This window comes from Cydia pomonella, chromosome 26 (genome assembly GCF_033807575.1).
Source record: "Cydia pomonella isolate Wapato2018A chromosome 26, ilCydPomo1, whole genome shotgun sequence".
Classification (NCBI taxonomy): domain Eukaryota; kingdom Metazoa; phylum Arthropoda; class Insecta; order Lepidoptera; family Tortricidae; genus Cydia; species Cydia pomonella.
The window spans coordinates 7,741,142-7,761,701 of record NC_084728.1 but is presented as its reverse complement, the minus strand read 5'-3'; the positions used below and the strand labels follow the sequence as shown (position 1 = coordinate 7,761,701).

At 35.1% G+C, this 20,560-nt stretch overlaps 1 protein-coding gene across 12 annotated transcripts in view; it reads left to right on the top strand.

Annotated features, from left to right (window-relative positions):
• Nucleotides 1–20,560, top strand: part of LOC133531992 (phosphatidylinositol 4-phosphate 5-kinase type-1 alpha) — a 126,068-nt gene that overhangs the window by 87,467 nt on the left and 18,041 nt on the right. For 3 of the 12 annotated variants that reach the window (XM_061870459.1, XM_061870457.1, XM_061870458.1), the window contains exons 13-16: nt 4,276–4,338; nt 10,707–10,781; nt 15,293–15,331; nt 17,320–17,559. In XM_061870459.1, the coding sequence (XP_061726443.1) occupies nt 4,276–4,338; nt 10,707–10,781; nt 15,293–15,331; nt 17,320–17,559 (417 nt within the window). Of the gene's footprint in view, nt 1–4,275; nt 4,339–10,706; nt 10,782–11,744; nt 14,353–15,292; nt 15,332–17,319; nt 20,184–20,560 lie in introns of those variants that run through there. The other 9 variants (XM_061870452.1, XM_061870451.1, XM_061870454.1 and 6 more) reach the window with 7 other exon arrangements.

The following is a 20,560-nucleotide window of genomic DNA, read 5'->3' as shown; positions in this document are numbered from 1 at the left end:
GTAAAACCGTTATTTTTAAACCGGTTTTTAAGAAAATATTTCCATAAAATTCTTGTCAGATTAACCGGTTTAGAACAATAAAAATCGCTATCTTCCTATGTTTCCTATTTTGTTAACGCGGCACACCACTAGGCTGGCCGATGTCTTGTCGCTCGTCGAATAAACCGGTTTATTTAGGTTACAATAAAGTTCTTAAAAATTTCGCGTTTTTATGAAAGTTCGGAGTAAAACCGAAATAAACCAGTATTTACCGCTATTTTTAAAACCGGTTCTGAGCCTTGGTCTATAAGTTCCCATTTCTACATAAATGGGATATGTTAGGTAGTAAAATGAGAGGATATACCTAATTCTATCGATATTTCCTTTCTTTCTTCTATTCACTATGAATCATTTAGGACTCAAAGCAATGTCGATTCCTTCTTGGATGAAATTTACCAAAACCAATTAAAATTACATAAACATAGTTAGACCAAGATAAGTTGGCAGCGGTTTTGGCCACAGACAGTACAAGTGTTATTTTAAACGTCAAAATTCTATGAAATTATGACATTTACTTAACACTTGCACAGGCTGGGCTATCAAAATCGTTGCTAACTTAGCTTGGTCTGACTATATAGCTTTGTCTCGTTCTCACAGACATGGTTTTAATATCAGTGGGAGGTATTAATTCCCTACTTTAACGTAATATTTGTGGTAGTAGCGTATTCATAGGTCACTACATAATTGCACAAGAAAAGTTGACCAAAGAATACGCAAGGACAACACCATGTTCATAGTACTAACCATTGTAAACCTTATTGGATAGCGTTAAGGTTCATTTTAGATCGTGCGCATCTGATGCCGTCTTTGGTGGTCAAAGACTATATGTCGGCGGCCGAGCGTAAAATCAGGCAGATCATGAAATTCCTAGGCATATCGTAGAACGTGAAAATCTTTGTCTCGTCAGAGGGAGGAAACTAGAGCGTTCGGGCGTTCTTCCGTTCGGCTCAGTATTGCTCCGAGCAATTATTAGGGTTGGCACAACTTGACGTTCCTTTGCGTGCACAACCACAGATAAGATAATTACATAAATGTTGACGACTCTATATACCCGAAAGGGATAGTGCCATACATTAGAAAGGAACAACATGACTAGGCCCTGAATCGCTGTCAAGCTTCGGTTTTGTAGGAAGTTTCCTTTCTGTACGGTAGTACAGTCGGCTCCCTAACATAAGTATTCACTTTTCTATACAACTTAGTATGGCTACTTAGTTACTTAAGTTGGGGAACCGACCGTACTATTATTTATTCTGTGGTCTCGTTCCCCGAGTTGATATATCTATTTCTGGAGAGTTAGCCCTTTGAGCATCTGAAGTAACCTATCGAAGCTATCCTACCTATCTATTGGTTTAATGTGACTACCGTCAAAACATCACACAGGAACATTACGATCGGCCTGATTTTACGATCGGCCACGGATAAATATATGGCCTTTGACAACTTCTGTAAGTTTTCAATGGTTTTCTATCAAGTAATTTTTTATTACAAACTTAAATTCATATGAAGAAATTTGGTAAATTTCACTCGAGCTAATTTAGCTAAAATATCCCAAGTAAAATACTAATTAGTGGAGTATAATCCTTACTGTTGTAGTTTTAAGTATGTATTCCTTTTAATGTCAAGCTAATCATATGTGTTTAATCCTATATCAAGGTAATGTGAGTAATTTATTATGTGTATATGATATGTAATTTTGAGACAAAAAATAATACTTACGAATAAAAATGAAACTACTTATTAGTAGTAAAAATAATCAATGATATTTTGCCTGTATTTAAAGTCTGTAATAAATTGTTTAAGTCACAAAATTACATAAATTAACAATGATAACACTTTTTATTAAATCCAAGTGTAATTTTTATCGTAAACAGATGCAAGAAATATCGAATACAACTCTATTTATAATTATAACATATATTATGGTGTGTTAGGGTGGTATTCTATCTGCCCAATATCTTTGTCCGATTTCAATATTCAATATTTAACAAATTTCTTTGAAAAAGGCCTATTCCATTTATCCAATATCTTGGCTCAAGTTTTTATACTATTTGCGTTACCATTTTGAATCTACACATATTTATTTACAATAACAATATACATAATGGATATATACAGATTATTACTATAATTAGCTTAAATTTAAAATAGGCCCCTGAGGCATTGTCCCAAGGATGCTGGCGGCATTTCCTCGTTGTATCGCAATGCTGATACGTTGTGCGAGGAAGCCGCCAGCTGTTCGGTCACCAGTTACGTCAACCAGACGCTTCGCTTTTTCTGCAAAAAAATTGTGCGCGCTGGGACCCCATGGACTGGAAATGGTACTCTACTGAGGCTCTTATATTTATTACGTTTCAAAATGTCGGTGCTTCCCGCCGCTGCGCCCGCTTTTATATTAGTCCGTTGGAGGTGCACAGATCATCCCAAACTATACTGTGTATCTTTAGGTATTTAAATAAAAGTAAACAAACAATTTGTACATTTTCGGGTAGTTATGACATTTATTGGTTAACCAACCAAATACAAAACCGCCTGGATATGTCACTGAACGACCTGACTTTAACCGACATTATTTGATCATGTAATGTTTTCATCTACCCTCAACTGGCTTAAGTAGCCATTTAATGGTAGATTTTGTTTACTTTTATTTAAATACCTAAAGATACAGAGTAGAACATCAGTCCCAAGCTCCAAGGAACTAAAGACATCCCATCCAGCCTCTTGCCATTTTGAATAAATATCATTCGTAATATTTGTTTAAACGTCAGTGTTGCTAGTAAATTTCTTTGATTAAATGCACATTGGACAAAGATATTGGACACGTGGAATACCACCCTTAGATATTTTCGATTGTCTAGTTCTGACATTTACTTACTTACTTATTTAAAAAAAAGTGTTGTCAGATGAACAGGACTGTGTCTAAGACTTGTGGTTACTAAAGCAGGGGTCTCCAAAATGTTTGGTCTTCGGCCCTCCCGCTTCGCGGGCCGTAGATAGGGCCGGAGTTTGAAGACCCCTGGACTCAGTAACGACGGAAATAACATTTGCATACAAACTGCGATCTAAAGAGCGTATAATTGGTATAAGATTATGGAGGATCGGGTCTATAACAGAGCGTTTTTGTCTCCCTAATGTCTTTGGACACATTTTTATGATTTTCATAACTACTACCGAACAACCAATTTGACAATTCTTCAAAAGAATCTTCTGCCAAGGGTTTCTCGAGGGGTTACAAAAATAAATCAAAAATCTTTTATTATCAGGCAACAAAGGCCCATACATACAGTCACGTATGAAAACATCGACACGATCGAAGTGCGCAAAATATGTATACACGATCTTATGGCCCATATATTAGGGTAGTGTATACATATTTTTGGCACTTTTTCCGTATCGATTATTTCAGACGTGACCGTAAATATATACATTTCAAAACGGCGTGGCTTCGTTGAGCCGTCTGGGTTTGTGTCTTATTCGTCAGTTTGAACACAGTATGGGGTTCATAAAAAAAACAAGTGTACTGGTTAAAGGGTCAACGCACTTGTAACACCCCTGGAGTTGCAGGCGTCCATAGGCTACGGTGACCGCCTAAAATCAGGCGGGCCGTATACTTGTTTGCCACCGACGTGGTATCAAAAAAGTGTCCAAAGAAATTAGGGGTCCGAAGTGTCTGTGATATTGTACCCGTACGTCAACTAACCAAATAATTATAAGAGCGTCCGCTAGTAGGCGTGGGTGCACGGGGCGGGTGAGCGGCTTAGGCCCTCGACACACGAAGCATAAGCGTAGGCGTATCGTAAACACGTTACAAGTACGAGACGCATAGAGTTCTGGGCACCAAGCGTCGACTAAGCGTATAATCGTTTTATATGTAGAATCTCATTGGTTGAAATCATGGCGTCGCTGGCGTCAGATATCTTCGACGGATATAGGTCGGTGCCGACGATCTTTCTTTCTCGTCAGATGAAGATTTTTATTGTTTGATTATTTATTTATTTATTATTATTGAATGGTCCAGTCAGTGTTATTTGATCCTTACGCTTACTCGCCGTGTGCTGAGGGCCACGAACGTTAACTGGCGCGGACGTGTGCGACGGATTTTACCTACGATGTCACCCGCGTGCGAGCGCCCGCTCCGTTCACCCGCGCGAGCCAGCGGACGCTAAAGAGTCACCCGACTACAGTCTGACACGGTCCTTTAACTGTGTAACAATTGTTAACGCTAAAATGTTGCACCAGTGGACCTGCCCGAGATCAAAGGGAACCACCGCAAGTTCCGGACTCTGGTCACGAGCTACATAGGTACTGTAGGGTGTCTGTGTGTCCGTCCGTCCGGGGCGGGTGTTGGTGGTCGAACATATTACGTACTTATATGGGATATAAATGAAAAAAAAAAAAAAAACTCGAATATTACATACTATGCAGTCAAGTTCTATAGCAAAACATTTTATAAGATAATCATTTTAAAAAACGTGCGACGTTTTAGTTTGACAGCTGAACTAGATATTTAGAAAAGTTTGAAATGCCAACGCTATAGTAAGACACACTTAATAAGAATAGATGCACAGAGTACAGCGAGCTGCAAAAGTGCATACTCACCGTATGAATGTATCCCATTCAAAAAGTGTTTTTTTTTTTTGTTTTGTGTAATTATATTGCTGTCTAACCACGAAGCTGGTAGTCAATATTATTGTGTGAGCGGGATATCAATAAGCGTGCGACATGGATAGGAATAGGTAGGAAATTCGCCGTGCTCAGAGTGCTTTGCTTACATCTCGCCAGTGGACCTGCCCCGGATCAAAGGGAACCACCGCAAGTTCCGGAGTCTGGTCGCGAGCTACATAGGTACTGTGGGGTGTCTGTGTGCCCGTCCGGGGCGGGTGTTGGTGGTCGAACATATTTTATCTTATCTTATACCTTTAAACGAGCAATTCTTTGTATATATGACCCAAATTAAAGCCCCGTCCGGCGTTCAGCCACGATTGAAAATTGTGTGAAAATATTTAAACGTTTTTTAAACACAAGTGAAAATTTTAATTATATACGCCAGTATTTTAAAAGTTAAACTCATTTATTCGTACTTCGTTCGTATGAATTGGTGAATAATTAAAAAAAAAGCTCTTTTATAACTCCCTCGGGAGTTAGGTATAGCTTTTTTCCACAATCCATTTTTATCATTTTATTTATTTAACACAGTGCAAGCTTACAGTACTACACCAATTCGCTTACACACTAGAAAAATAGATGTCAGGAAAATAAAAACATACAAACAGATAACATTTCAAGAAAAATAAAATTTACATAGTCAGTCAATTAATTACAATATTTAGCATATAACTCCCTCGTGAACAATATAGGCATTTGTCCTTCAGTACACCTGCATGACATGAGTTATTTTTCGAGCAAGTGTGATGGAAAGTTTTTTACATGTTGTAAAGATTTAAACACTGGCAATCTTACTTACAAAATGTTTGATCAACATTCATAATAGTTTGTTCTTATCCGTAATTTTTATTAGACAAATGTTAACGAATGGTCTAAGGTACTTTATAAATTGATAAGGATTATCTACCCTCGTCTGTTATTTATTTGGGATAAGAAATAAATGATGATAATATTCACATTGCAAATAGGTTGCAACATGGCTTCGGTTTTAAATTTAATAATAATGACATTCAATCTTTTTTTTTAATCTCTCATACATAACCGAGAATCGAACCTGCTCGAATCATGTAAACAATGTTAGGTATAAATTCTGCGAGTTTTTCGTTGTTATTGTTGATAATACGAAGTCACAAGGATTTAAAGAAATACCCGACAATAAGATAATTAATTTATTTCAGTAAATACTATTTACACGCGATTACATAAAGATTGACCAGGTTCGATTCCCGGTTATGAATGAGAGATTTAATAAAAGATTGAATGTCATTATTATTAAATTTAAAATCGAAGCCGTTTCCTAAGAACAGATGTGGCTATCTGTCATAGTTTCTGACTTCTTCATACTGACCGTTTTGGATTGATCACCCTGTATATAAAATAAGCTTTCATTTGATATAACATACGATTAAGTAACGAAACAAAAAAGTTATAAAAAAAATGTCCGTACGCAATTTTACAAGGCAACGTATTTGCAATGTGCCAATGTGAATATTATCTATCATTTATTTCTTATTACAAATAACCGTTTTCCAGGCCGCACCAATCTACTAGGTTTTCCCAAAAAAATAGAATATATTCCAATACATCTCTGATGATTAATTTGAAGGCAAGTCACTTTCCGAAAGTGTAATCTAATTTGAACCTTAAATCGGATGGCTAAGGTTGAAAGTGTATTGGCGCGTATGTGGACGATAAATCGTACTATGCCTGGAAAAGGATTAAATGAAAACAGATGAGGGGACATATTCCTTATAACATATCTCCTACTTTTAGGTTTGTAAGATTGGTCAGTTTTATCAATAAGGGGGGTTATAATGTATCATTGAATAATGTTTTGAAAATAGAATTTGACTGCGTAGAACGCCTTATTTAAAGAATTTCCTAAAAAACAAAATTTTGAGTTTTATTAGAAGTTTTTAATAGTAGTATATGCTAGCTAACCTCTAGGAATGACCACGTTGACATGGTGGAGGTTTTAGTTATTTTCATGTTATGTTTCATTTTATTGTAGCTTAAAAGTAATGGTAAAAAATATTTTTACTAACATTTCTAGGGCTTGAGAGTTTCGGAACCATTACGAGAATATTTTGAGTACTATTTTTAATAGAATTAGCATGGATACCAACATTTTGTGCTAGAATATTAGAGAACTGAAGGCATGTATTATTTATTGCATCCTTATGGTAATTAGCATTGAATTTGATTACATGCGGCAATGTGCCGGTTAAATTAAAATGCTCGAAAACATGAACAAAACATTGATTGGTTTATAAGATAGTTTTGTAATGTAATTTTTAGTCACGTAGATGTTATAAAATTTTAATTAGATTTTACTAAACGGCTCACCAACACCCAAACCAAAATTTCAGTAGGCATTCCGCTGGTGGTGTTTTTTATTTAACAAATTTAATCGTTTACGTACTTTCAGTTTCGCATTCGAGGCATGTTATAGTAAACACTTATTTTGTACAATTGGCTTTTTTTTATTTTCAAAAACGCATTTCTGCATGACTTTATCTAGTCATGCACGTCCCCAGTCTCCCCTTTTGCAATTTTATATGGAAACTTCGAAAAATAATATGTGTTTTTCCCTTTTTTCCACACAATTGTCCGTCTTCGGAATGTGCGCGTCCATGGAGGTTTGAGTAAGTCTGGTCGTTAGGTCTTCCAGCATGTCCCGTTTTGGTCGAGTCTCCCCTTTCTCGTTGTTAGTTTGGATTGTCGTGTTGCGTTTTTAAACACAATGATAATAGAGTATTTAATATAATAAGAAAGCGAAGTGACATGCAGTATTGTGAAAACGTTGACGAGACATAATTTTTATTATCAATTGGAAAGCTTTATATCATTTTTAGATTTGGCAAGATAAAATAAATTCACAAATATGCGTTAGTGAAAAGCCGTTTCTAAATGTAATAAAACGAATTAAGGCATGATAAACTGCTTTATACTTGCCTCAGTGATTTGATTAAGGTAAATGATAGTCCTAATAAAAATGGTACTAAAGTGCGGTCGCCAAACATGAAACATTTCGGAACGGGACTCCCTCTGGTCGCATAACAACTTTTGTCATATTTTTTATTGTCATAACACTGCATAAAATTGTAAGTCATAAAAATCTTATTCAGAATAATATAAATTTTCCTGAGCATAACTGGGTTTTTGTCATAAATGAGTTGTCATAATTTTTATTACCTATCTTAATTTTTATAGTCATAAATTTAATTCGCATAAAATGTTAGGTTAGGTTCGTTAGGTATGCACAAAAAATAAATTACAACTACTATGTATGTCATCAAATATTATGGCTAAAAATGTATGACACAATATACTATCACTTTTCATTTGTATGCGCAATGATGATTATGACACAAGTTGTTAAGCGTATCACAGATATAACTTAAACTTTTATGCAATCCAATATGGACCCTTTCGGAACATTTCGTCGTTCTCTTGCTAACGCGTGTAGTCTGTATCTTTAGGTATTTAAAATAATGTAAACAAATCACAATTAGGTATTTTATTGGACAAGAAAATTCACCCAGTCAATTGAACTCGATGTGGCAAACATATTCTTACAGAAGTTTTACCACGATATATTACTTACATAATGTAACAACAAAGCTGCTCTATAATCGCGCTATTCTGTTAATATATCGGGACAATTTGATTATCATCATTCGCTTGCCCTTATCCCATTCATTTGGGGTCGGCGCAGCATGTCTTTTCCTTCCATATCTTTCTGTCACCCGTCATCTCATCATTCCCTCGCGTTCGTTTCATGTCATCTCTCACACAATCCATCCACCTTTTCCTAGGTTTTTCAATAGTAATTTAGTTTTGTAATACTCGTATATGCTATTACTTCGCCCTAGTAAAGAATCTAAAACGAGATCGAATATTTAGCCGTTTGAGAGTAACATAGGTTATAGCCAGGAACAGATCCAGACAATTATTAAATTTGGTTGGTTAACTAATAAATGTTTGAAGAACCCGAAAATGTGAAAACACTGTTTACATTTATTTAACTACCTAAAGATGCAGACTATAGTATAAAACAAAAACGCCTAGTAGGTACTTGTAAGATTTATTTGTATCTCATATAGAATGAAGTGCCCGCAATAGGCCACATTTCTAGTTATGTAAATGTGTGATAAACGTCACTATCTCGTCAGCGGAAACCTGAGGGTCAATGAACTAGCCTTCTCGTGTAATATCAATGTGTTTAAATTCAATCTCGGTCTGACTTCCACATCGCTAGCCATCCAACCATGGTCGTAGTTTGCTACCCTGTTTGGTATTTTGTCAGTTCTCATATCGGTACACGGCGGGAAGAAGTTGTTAACTCGGGATATAACATTGAAGAAATTTGAACTTAAAATAAAATGACATAAGGTTCGAATTTCTTCAGTGTTACATCTCGAGTAATCAACTCCTTCCCACCGTGTACGGATCCCTATCAGTATTGAGTGTTTTTGCTGCGCCAGACGCCATTTTGCGACTGTTTCTCTGTAACTTTGATGAAAAAGGGTAATAATACGGGTGATTTAAAAATACTGTTTAATTAGAAAACCCAAGTCCATTATATCGATAATTAAATGACAGTTAATCAATACTTGTAAAATAACTTCACAAAAACTGGTTTTATAATAATAACAAGAATTTGTATTTCGAAATACATAGTATTGGCCCATTTTGTTTAATAATTCTAGCAAACTGTACTCATGATTATATTACTTAATTGTTCTTGCGTAATATTATAAACAGTCGCCATCAGATATAATATATCGGAGCGGCTGAGGTGCTCAAAAATATCTGAACACGCACTCACGACTTGACAATAGAGACATGTTCACTGTTCAGATATTTGTGAGCGCCTTGGCCGCTCCGATATACCTGATGGCGACTGTACACTATACTACCAACATTTTAAATAAAAGTATGGCAACGATAAAAGGGTCGTTAAGACAAAACGGTGACTTCGTGCCACGCCTATTTCGCACGCACACATACTCATCACTTTTTGGGTTTGAGCTATTCACCGCTCGTCCTCGATACGTGAATGTGTGCGTGTCGTGCGTAAACGCGAAGAAATCGGCTTGTCTTAAAATCTCAGTTTTGTCTTAGCGGCCCTTCTATTTGTCTTTCAACTCTGTACGTAGAAATAATAAATAAATAATAATAATAAATTATACATTAGAATACTTTACCCTTTTTGATTGAAGTTCCTTTCGTCTATTTTCCAGCTCTTTCATTCTCCTGTCTTTCAAACGTTATGAGTTATGAAATCTTTTGTTAAGCATGGTTTTTCGAAACTTTTTATTTAATTTTATTATACTAAGGTATTTTAGGATTTCCGCCTAATTTTTTTAATTTACGCAACGCCTTAATTTCACGATTTTTTGAGCAATGCTTCTTTTAATGAGCATTTTAGAAGTTTTATTTAATCACACATTCTAGCTAATGTTTAGATTGTTTCTTTATTCCATTATTGAGGTGTTTTTATTAGATTGCTGTTCAACTATAAGTAAATAATTATAAAAAGACATAAATTTTGTCATGAAAAAGTGTCTAGTTTTTCAAGTTGGTAAAAATTTACTTTGTGATAAAAATATTTCAGTGTTAAAAAAAATTGCTTTTATTTTTTCAATAGCAATCATTAGAACATCTCCGTAATATTTAAGAATGAGCTTCATTTATGTGTATGAAAACTGTAAGCCTAGATATTTATTTCGTTAAGAATTACGGAATTTAATAAATTGTTTACAATTTCTGATTAATCAACTTGATTATATGAGAAAGATATAAAAAATATTAAATTAGTGGTTTATCACTTTTGACTCTAATTCCACTTTTAATAATAATTAATATCTGAACATTTTAGTTAACACACTTTTTCGTTGTCGAACACCGTACAGAGTCAACTGATTATGACATTTAGGCTCACAGCGTTTATACAATAAATGAAGTATAGTTCATATAATAATGATAATTTGTATGTGTAGCCTTGAAACACTCGCCGTCGAAGAGGAAAAGCATCAGCAAGCCGGTTAGGCCGCAGGAGGAGATCGACACGCCAGGTACAACTTTTTTTAATATACATGGTGTTCGTGTTACACCTGTATAACATTTGTTTTATGCAGGAGTTATGACTGATATTTGGATCTGGATTACTGAAAGTGTTTGCTCGCATTGTCTGTTTAGAAAGAGAGAATTTTCCCTCTAAAAAGTTGTTTATTTCATGTTTTTATATTAACTGTGGCCACGGAAAAAGTGGCCAAATATATCGGTATACAACCTTATTTCTATTGGTAACACAGGTGTGTTACGATATATTTGGCCACTTTGGGCGTCACTATTCGATACTGGCTGTTAAAAAAGAATTATTAGCGACTGGAGCAGACGTTTTCAGTATTTAGTTACTTCATCAATGTTATCATACAGTTTTAAATGAATCGACTCGAATCGAATTGTTGTGTAGATGAAACATAAAATCTGGCTATGTCATTTTAGTGATGCGTAAACATTTGAAAGTTTTCGATGGGATTATGGTGGTTTATTTGGCAATAATTATGTGAATTGTGTCTTGGTATATTTCAAAAACAGGATTTTTATTACAATTTTTACGCGTATTACTTATTTTTGAAATAACAAGGAGATGTGCAATATAATTGTTTCTTTCTTTGTAATATTAATAAAGGTTTTCTTGTTTATAGTCATATATATGCATTTTATATACATATTATTTTCAAGTCGATTCATTTCAAAGCCTACCCATATCACCTACTAACCCTTAATGTAGTTACTTTTTATTTTTTTAACAGTAGTTTGAACCCCTCCTAACAGTGAATGCGAATGGTACCCATATATTATTATACATTTCAGTTTATTTTCTCCCCTCCCTTCCCCACCCCTTTTTTATTTGAAGTAGTTTAAATTTAAAATTGACGTTCGCGTGTGTTGTGGCAAAGCAGCATGGAGTGCGGAAGAATAAACTGAAATGTACCAAAAAACTACACTAAATATCGTCTACTGTTACACAGGACGAAAGTACAACAAACCTATCAAAGACTACAACCCAGAGTTGATGAAGAACCGCCTATCGCCCAAGTCTTCCGTAAGATCTAGCCTCAGCGATTTCACGGATACCACTATATCTACCTGGAACCAGAGACATCCTCAAATACCCACTGAGTACCCTTCAGTATTATCAGACAGACTCAAAAACTTGGATAGAGATCGATTCTTCCAGCGTAGATTAGATTTCGATACGTCAAACTTAAATCCAAGGGATCCTGGTCCGTCATACTTAGACAACGTATATAGAGCTACGGTCCAAGATAGAATGGACAGTCTATCCGCACAATTAACTAAAGTACTCAGCACAGGCGCGGGCAGTTCTCATATAAACGGAAGCCTAGCCGACAGCGGAATACAGACAGACAATACTAGCACAAGCGTACCTCAAATATATATAGAAACGCAAGTGCCAGGAAGTCCTGTCAAGATTCTCAAAGACGCAGCAGTGGATACTAGAAACGAAAATAATTTACAAGATATACCTTTCATCGATGACGACGAAGATCTAAGTAAAAGACGAATCGTTCTAGAAAAACATAAATCCATGTCCAACATACCGGAACATGTAGAAGATGAAACAGTAATCGAGAGACTATCGAATAGCTACAATCGATCGAAATCACCATCTTTCATAGAAAAATTCAAGAAATTCTTCACCGACATCGGTCTAGTTAAAGCTGATAGCGCCGATATAACTACAGAAACCAGTAACACTAACACATTACCTAAAAGTCTAAACTCTAGTTATAGAACCAGAAGCGTAACACCTACCAGGAGTTTAGAACCGCGAGAAGCATCAACGTTACCAAAAGACATGAGATTCCGGAAAGTACGGTCGACGCAAACTGTTTATATAAGACAAGAATCTCCCGTATCTATCAAGAAAGACGCAGAACAACAAACTCACGTGTCAGTTGTCAAACTGAACGGAAACGAGTCTGAGGAAACGGAGAAGGTAATTAGAGATGTAGTTTATATTAAGAGTATTGAACAAGCCGAGATATATAGCACTAATGATAGCGGTAGCACTATAATAGTAGTCCCACCAGCTGATTGAGACTTATATCTCACCATGTCGGCATAATTTTATATGTTTACTGCTGTCATGTGTTTTTTAACACTTGACAGACAAATTGACGAATGTAACGTGTCTTACACAATAGGTTTGAGGTATTCTTGACAGAAGTAAGGAGTGGTGAAAGTGATTTGTATGAGGAAAAAGGAATTTTGAAATATGTCTCATCTATCTGTTGGATTCATTCTGTTACTCTGAACGGTTAATGGTTTCAGTGAAATTAATTCAACCATATTTTCAAGGCTCATAAATTATTAAAATTGTAAGGAAAAGTCTAAATCCGTAAAAATGAAACCGTAAAAGCTTTATTTATAAAAACTATATGTCTTCAAAGCGCAAACATACCTAATGTATTCGCTTTGCATTAATAATGTATTCATGAAGCACAAACTATTAATCTTGATATAGAATAAAATATTATGGAGTTGTCGATGCTGGGTGAAAATTCAATTCGTGTTCGCTGAAATCTAAACCCAAACTCTGTCAATCAAATGAATTAAATACTATTTTATGCACTTGTAACAGAGTTCAAAATATAATGAAAAGCGAATAAAGAGAATCCTGGTCACGGCACCAATTATTGTAAAGTTTGTTTTATATACTTGATTAATTTACGTAAGTATCTCCATAATACTGTATTAATCGTATTAGTTCTATATCTTTACTCAATGTTATTCGTTTAAAGCGATAGACTCCAGTCCGAAGAGCAAATGAAACTAGTTTAGCCAAAAAAATGTCTAAATGATATATTTGTTTACTCAAACATTTTCCTCACAAAATGACAAAGTTTCTGTAACACCAAATCAGACTTAATATTCATGAAATGGGTTCTTTTCAGAAGTTCTAAGTAGGTTTAGACAGTTGCTTCTGTACCATACTGCCCGGGGGCAAATGCTGATATCCTACTTTATTGTCATGAGTTTGACAATATTTAGAATGGGGTATATTTAACTTTTTAACTAAATTGATGATGAATAACGAATATATATTTTTTTTTTCGCTATTGTTACTAATAAAACGATTCAAATCGGAATAATCTTGCGAACACATGAAAAAAGAAAACTATTATGAGATATATTCGTATCAAAAATATATTTTTGAGTTGGTCATAAATTTAATAATGTAAGACTCAATATGCATTAAGGACATTCCTTATTTTTTCGAATGAAAAGTATTGATAATGTCACAAACTAAACATTTATTTAATGAAAGTGCCTTTCAAAGTAGGAATTAAAGAAATAAAAGGGTCTTTTTATCTTGAAGTCGATAATTTTTGTAACAATATGTTGAAGTTTACAAAAATATTTTTTATAATGGCGCTACTCTATGGTTAAGTCCAAATGAAATGTGAATCGTCAAATTATTCATATTTTTTTATTGTTGTATTTAAGATATTATGTGAATACTTTTGACAGTCGACATAATTAAGTTTGCGTAAATTATTAGAAAGAAATTGTATGTATATAAAGTTGTAATAAAAGACGATTTAGATGAAATGCTTGTTTTATTCCCATCCACGATTGAAAATGTAAATTTCCTATTCGAATAACTAATATTTTTTAAACATCAAGCATTTATCACCACGAATATCCTGTTGTATTATTATTGTAAGTAAAATTGGTTTTTATTTTGCAAAATATTATCATGTTCACAAAAATGAAATAAAGCACTCCACAATAGCACCAATCGCCTTTGGGTCCTCGAGGTAATGACCATAAAAACGAGATGAATTCCTTTACGTTACCTCTAACGGCCCATTTATTGTAATAACCATAAAAACGAGATGAATTCCTTTACGTTACCTCTAATGGCCCATTTATTGTAATAACCATAAAAACGAAATGAATTCCTTTACGTTACCTCTAATGGCCCATTTATTGTAATAACCATAAAAACGAGATGAATTCCTTTACGTTACCTCTAATGGCCCATTTATTTTACAATTGTAAATAGTATATCCAAGCAACCTGTGGATGAAATGAATTGCTTGATAGAATATTTATTTCATATAAAGCGTACAATCTAATATTGAATCCTACTTTCGCAATACACAATAATTCACATCAAGAGGAATAGAGTGTACAATTTTCGTTACAATGTGTTATGTAAAACTTGCATTATTGTGAAACAACTATAATCCAATAACATGATTTGTCAAAGGTTTTTTCTTAGGTCTTAGGTAGAGATTCTGAACTTTGGAAATTAACTTCCAGAAAAGAGAATTATCATTGCTATGCTACAATATTCACTGCAATCATTTATTAGCTGGTTTAATCCATAATTTTTATAATAACCGAATCAAAATTCTGTCAAACAATACATACAAAATCCCGTCACGTCACGACCCAATCCTAAGCTTTATGACTTGTCATGGCTTGCCATCAACATATATATTATGATGTATATATTTATAATTTCACGCTACTAACGGATTAGGAGCGGCCAGCTCAAGCGGCGTAGCCAGCATGAAAGCAGGTGAGAAATTATTAATTTTATATAAATATTTAAGTATATTATACCCTTGTAACATAAAGATATATAATATAAAAGATAATTATAAAAAAATAGTTGTATATTAAAATTATTTTAAACGGGTTACTCATGTATTATTAAGTCGAATAAATGATAGACATGTTTCGATCGATATGTTTGAGTCTCACTGGAGTTTTCTAGTTGTATATTCCGCTCAGAGCTTCCGGTTTGTTGGGGGTATTTACTAAGTTCTTAGAACATTGAAAATAAATCTGATAAACAGGGCAATTAAAAAATGCCAACGTTTTGTAAGAAAAATAAATTATCTCTTATTATTTAATGAAATATCAGAAAATAATAGACTAGATGCCGGCAAAAAGTTTAGGCAAGTAGATTGACTAAATCGTTTTGAACAATGTTGGCTCTTTGAAGTTCCTGTGCCTGATGATTTGTGCCGTTGGTTCTTCTTCATAAAAGTTTGCCGACCCTTGGATTAATTACTCGAAATTAGCATATAGCAATTAATATCCTTTCATGCTTTTATATGGGTATTTGGTTAAAGCTTCGCGTCTTCTGCTTTTTCCGAGCTTTAAATAATTTATAGCAAAAAGTGTAACAGTTTAGGTCAATCGTGGGTCAACTTGTTGGTTCGGTCTTATACCGACTGTACATACTCGTTGAGAGACCCCGGGACAGGCCGAGAACGAGTACATACTGTTCCCTTCTAGTTTCGTCTCGCTCTTCTCCGATTGGGTTGTTTTCTTGCTGAGACTCGGCGAGAGGCTCTCGATGAGTGTGTACTGCCGGCATTAGAGTTATGGAGCATTCCACCTGAGCATTAGTGTTACTAGCGCTACTCTTTTGGCGCCATTCATTTATTACGTAAGACGATATTTGCCAGTTTTTTACCTCTCTCCCCTATGTAAGAAAAAATAAGAATAGGCCGACCCCCTTCCTCTATTTGCTATTTTTACATGAGAATCTAAAGTAACTTTTATATTTTGGTAATATTTAAATTCGATTTTATTGTAGTTTTTTCAATATCATTCATCTTTACATACATCGTCCTCCTAGCGTTTGTCCCGTACTGTGACGGGGTCCGCTTTCCTACTTTTCTCCTTCCACTTCGCTCTATCCTGGACATCGTTTTCGGCTATCATTCATCTTTACATACGATTTCGATCAAACGATCTCGATCAATCCCCTGGATTGATCGAAATCTAGTAACTGTATCAGGCTTTCAAAGTATAATCTTAACTTTGAACTATCAAGACTTCGTCCCATCCCCTTGTAGGAAAGTATAAGACATGGTCGGACACCCCTCCCCCATTTAATCGTCTTACGTAATTAATGAATGGCGCCTTTAATTTTTCTGGTAATGCTAGACGAATTGTAGTCGTGACACTAAGAATGTAGATAGTCATGTAGAGAGTCGTCTTCCTAATCGATTTTCATAATTATAAAAAGTGTAGCGATACTCTGATGAAAACTTTTTACAAACCTACCATGACCACCAAGTATATGAAAAAACAACGTTTCATCTTTTCCTTTTTCATGAGGTTTAAGTGAGCATTTCCCAAAGTTATGTACAATAAAACATCCAAAATATTTTGGTTTTTGCAATTAAAAATGACAATGTTATGAACAGAATGATTTTGAGATGTGTCCCTGTGTCATTATCATTAATGTCCATATATTGTTGTATGGCTAAAAGCCAAATTGTAATTTATTGTCATAAATTCTGGTCTTTTCCATGCTGCTATGACCTATCGGATCTTTACTATTGGGTATCACTTTAATTATTTCACCTTCCTTATAATGCATGCACACACAACGCACCAATACAAACTCATTCACGGTCAAGCTCAAAATAAAAAATATAAACTCAAACATGTAATTTTGGACATGTAAACTTCCGTACAAATACCTATATTAAACACTGTGCCAAATATCAATAAAACTTTTACGGTATAAATCGCTTTTTAATTCAGTCTCACTGTCTGACGTCACAGCGCATTTTACGCCAACATCAGTGACGTCACCGGTGTCAACTGCAGCCAAAACAGTCCAGCAGACCGTTAAAACTACAGCGGTCTCTGAGCCCGACGTAGCTTTCCCGGCTGTGTTAAAAGGCTCCACAAAACAAAGAGTCCCCCCGCCCGTTCCGCCCCGAGGCTCACCTAAAGCCAAACGCGGTGGCGGCAACTCCCAATCCAGTATTGACACAAAAGGTGACTATTATTTAAACATTTCCGTCAACGACATACCACCACAGACACCGATCACGAGTAGCGATGATGATTTTGTGTTCTACGGGCATGATTTTAAATTCAAACAGCCTGCTGCATGTCATGTACCGCCTTCTATATCTGAACATTCCGTTAGAGTGACCAAGTTAGTTTCATCTAACTCTTTCTTAGATTTTGCCGAAGAAGGAGAGAGTATTACTCAACGATCTCATCCAGGAAAAGATCTTATAGCTCAAACGACAATGATGGCTAAGTTTAACATGGATAAAACTGTTAGAGAGCATCTAGATTCTGGAGAATACGATGATACATCGTTCACAGAGTCGAGCAGTGAAGATCAGATTGTAATTCACGAACTTTATGACGAAGTTAATGAAAGTGATAATGACAAACCACCAGAGAGACAAGTTAGACAATCTAAAAGTCCTTCTCAGTTCATTAAAGGCGTCGTTACTAAAGTAGGAGACAAATTTACGAAAAAACCTTCACCACCAAGTAATACAGACAATGTCGAAAGAGCTAGTGTCCATAACGTTAAGTCTTCAGATTTAATCTTTGCGGCAAAGACTTTGAAAAAGACGCCGCGTACAGATAAAGATTTATATAAACAAAGTATTCAAGAGGAAGTAGAACCGAAAGCAGACAAGAACGAAGCTAAAGCTGGAATTATGTCTGGATTAACGAAGAGGTTAAACTTCAACCAATCGAAAAGAGATAAGAATCGACAAGAAGTAAAGAAACCTAGACCTAATATTGAAATAAAGACATATTCTGAAGAACACTCCAGAGGCATGACAAAAGACGAAGTAGTTTGTCATAAGAAAGCTAAAACTAAAATAGATATGTTTCAAAAACACATTCTTAAGGTTCAAACAGATTCTGACGACAGTTCAAGGAGAAGTTCCTTGTCGTCTTCCCAAGACAGTAAGCGGTCTAGAGACGTTTTAGACACTATTAAATCTGATCTGAAAGTAAAAGAGACGAAGAAAATATTTGAGCCAATTGAGTATAGTCATGGCAGCTCAAGTTCTATCGATAGAAAGGTTTACTCTCTAAACACCACGGCAGTTGGTCCCGTTGTATCCAAATCTTACACTGGCAATGTTCATGATAAAATAAAGAAATTTTCGCAAGAGACATCTTCTGAAAAACCTCCCGACAGAGTGCCAAGAAAGAAGAAGGGAAGTTTCAAAAAGAGATCTGATAAAAGGAAGATATATCGAATGAAGAAGGATATAGAAGAAGTACTGTAATGAAAAGAAATACTTAAGAGTTATTTGGCATACAAAAAAAAGGAATAATAGACGACAGAAGAAATTCTGTAAATTAAAATAATGATTTTTCATAAAAAGAGATATTAATAATGAATTAATGGAGCGATTGACTAAATAATATTTGATAATGTAGAAATAGTTTTTCGTTAGCATGATGTAGATTGTGTTGTGATTTGCAATTATTTAAGAGCTACCTATAACTGCCAATAATTTTCATGTTACCTATAATTAGTTATTTTAGCGTATTTTAGAAATCATTAGTAATCTTGGGCTACTTTACCGCAATCAAATCATCATTTATTCCTACTCCATGCCAATGGAAGTTTGCATCAAATTAAATTATATGGCATAAATAGATTAATTACGTAAAGAGTTTCCTTTTATTATTTTTACCATTATTCATTTTATATGCCCTTCCCAACATCCCAACTGTATCCTTTACCAATATCTATTTTTCCGAGATTCCTAGAACTAGAATATAAGTTTTCAATAATACTTATTTTATTTAGCATGATTTATTTTGAAAAATCATATATGTTGTTAGTATCGTAGCTTTGCTGACCAACGACAATATATACGCACCTAACTTCACTTATTCAACTCGATCTACTGTTTTCCTAGCATCCAACACATGTATTATCAAGTACTGCTAGTTTAACCCTTTCGGCGCCATTGACTTGATATAACTTTATACATCAAAATGTACTGAATTCAGTACATTTCGTGTCTCAGACGCCACGACTTGATATGTTATACGGGTTGTTTACGTGCAATTTGTGGTTTGGCGTCGATGAAACTATTACATCATTGATGTGGCGGCGAAAAGGTTAACAATAACACCTAACCTAAACTTCAACCATCCCTAAGGGTGCCACCTCAGTGGCGAGCGTCCAGTGTGGCGTGCAGCGTGGCATCAAGCTTTAAAATGCCGTGGGTTCCGCCAGCAGAGTTTTTGAAATATCGTAGCATTTACTGCACACCCATTTTAAATCAGATAGTCTATTGTTTTACGCTGTAAACGCAGCAGTAAGCGCATTGTCACTTTCTCTACATTCCGTGATCGCATGCGTTCAACGCTGTGTCTATCGCATAAAACAACGGCGCGCTTTAAATCATAATACGGTTGCCAAAAATATGAATAGCAATCTTGAGGCCTTTTTCTACTAACTTCATCGATTCGAAACTAATCAATTTTCACACTAATTGGGAAGAAACAACTGTCGCTCGTTAGAAAAAAATCACGAACACGGGTTTAAAACGCACAATTAAAATTTTGTAACAATTTTTGCACTAAAGCTCGATATATGAAAAATTGCTTCTAAAAATGCGCAATTTTATTTTGTTAAAAATTAAAAAAAAAAAAAAAAAAACAAACAGTAAAATAAATAATGTCTCGCCCGAGTCAATGAATTTTCCCCTTATCATTTATTTATAAGGTTAAAAATATACAATAATATCCGCGCACGGCATCCGCTCAGTGCTTAGCGAGCTGCGATTTGAACTCACGGCGTGTTAAGGCAGCGTGCACTGCGGCCGTTTCCACACGTTATCATTTGTTTAACATGGACGCTACGCCGCACGCTTCCTTGCATACTAACCTAACCCCACCACATTACCTACTATTCAGATAGTATAAACCTTCGCTCCAACTAACGTAAGCTTTCATCACCAAACTTAAACCTACAAGTAAAACACAACGCCAGCTCGAA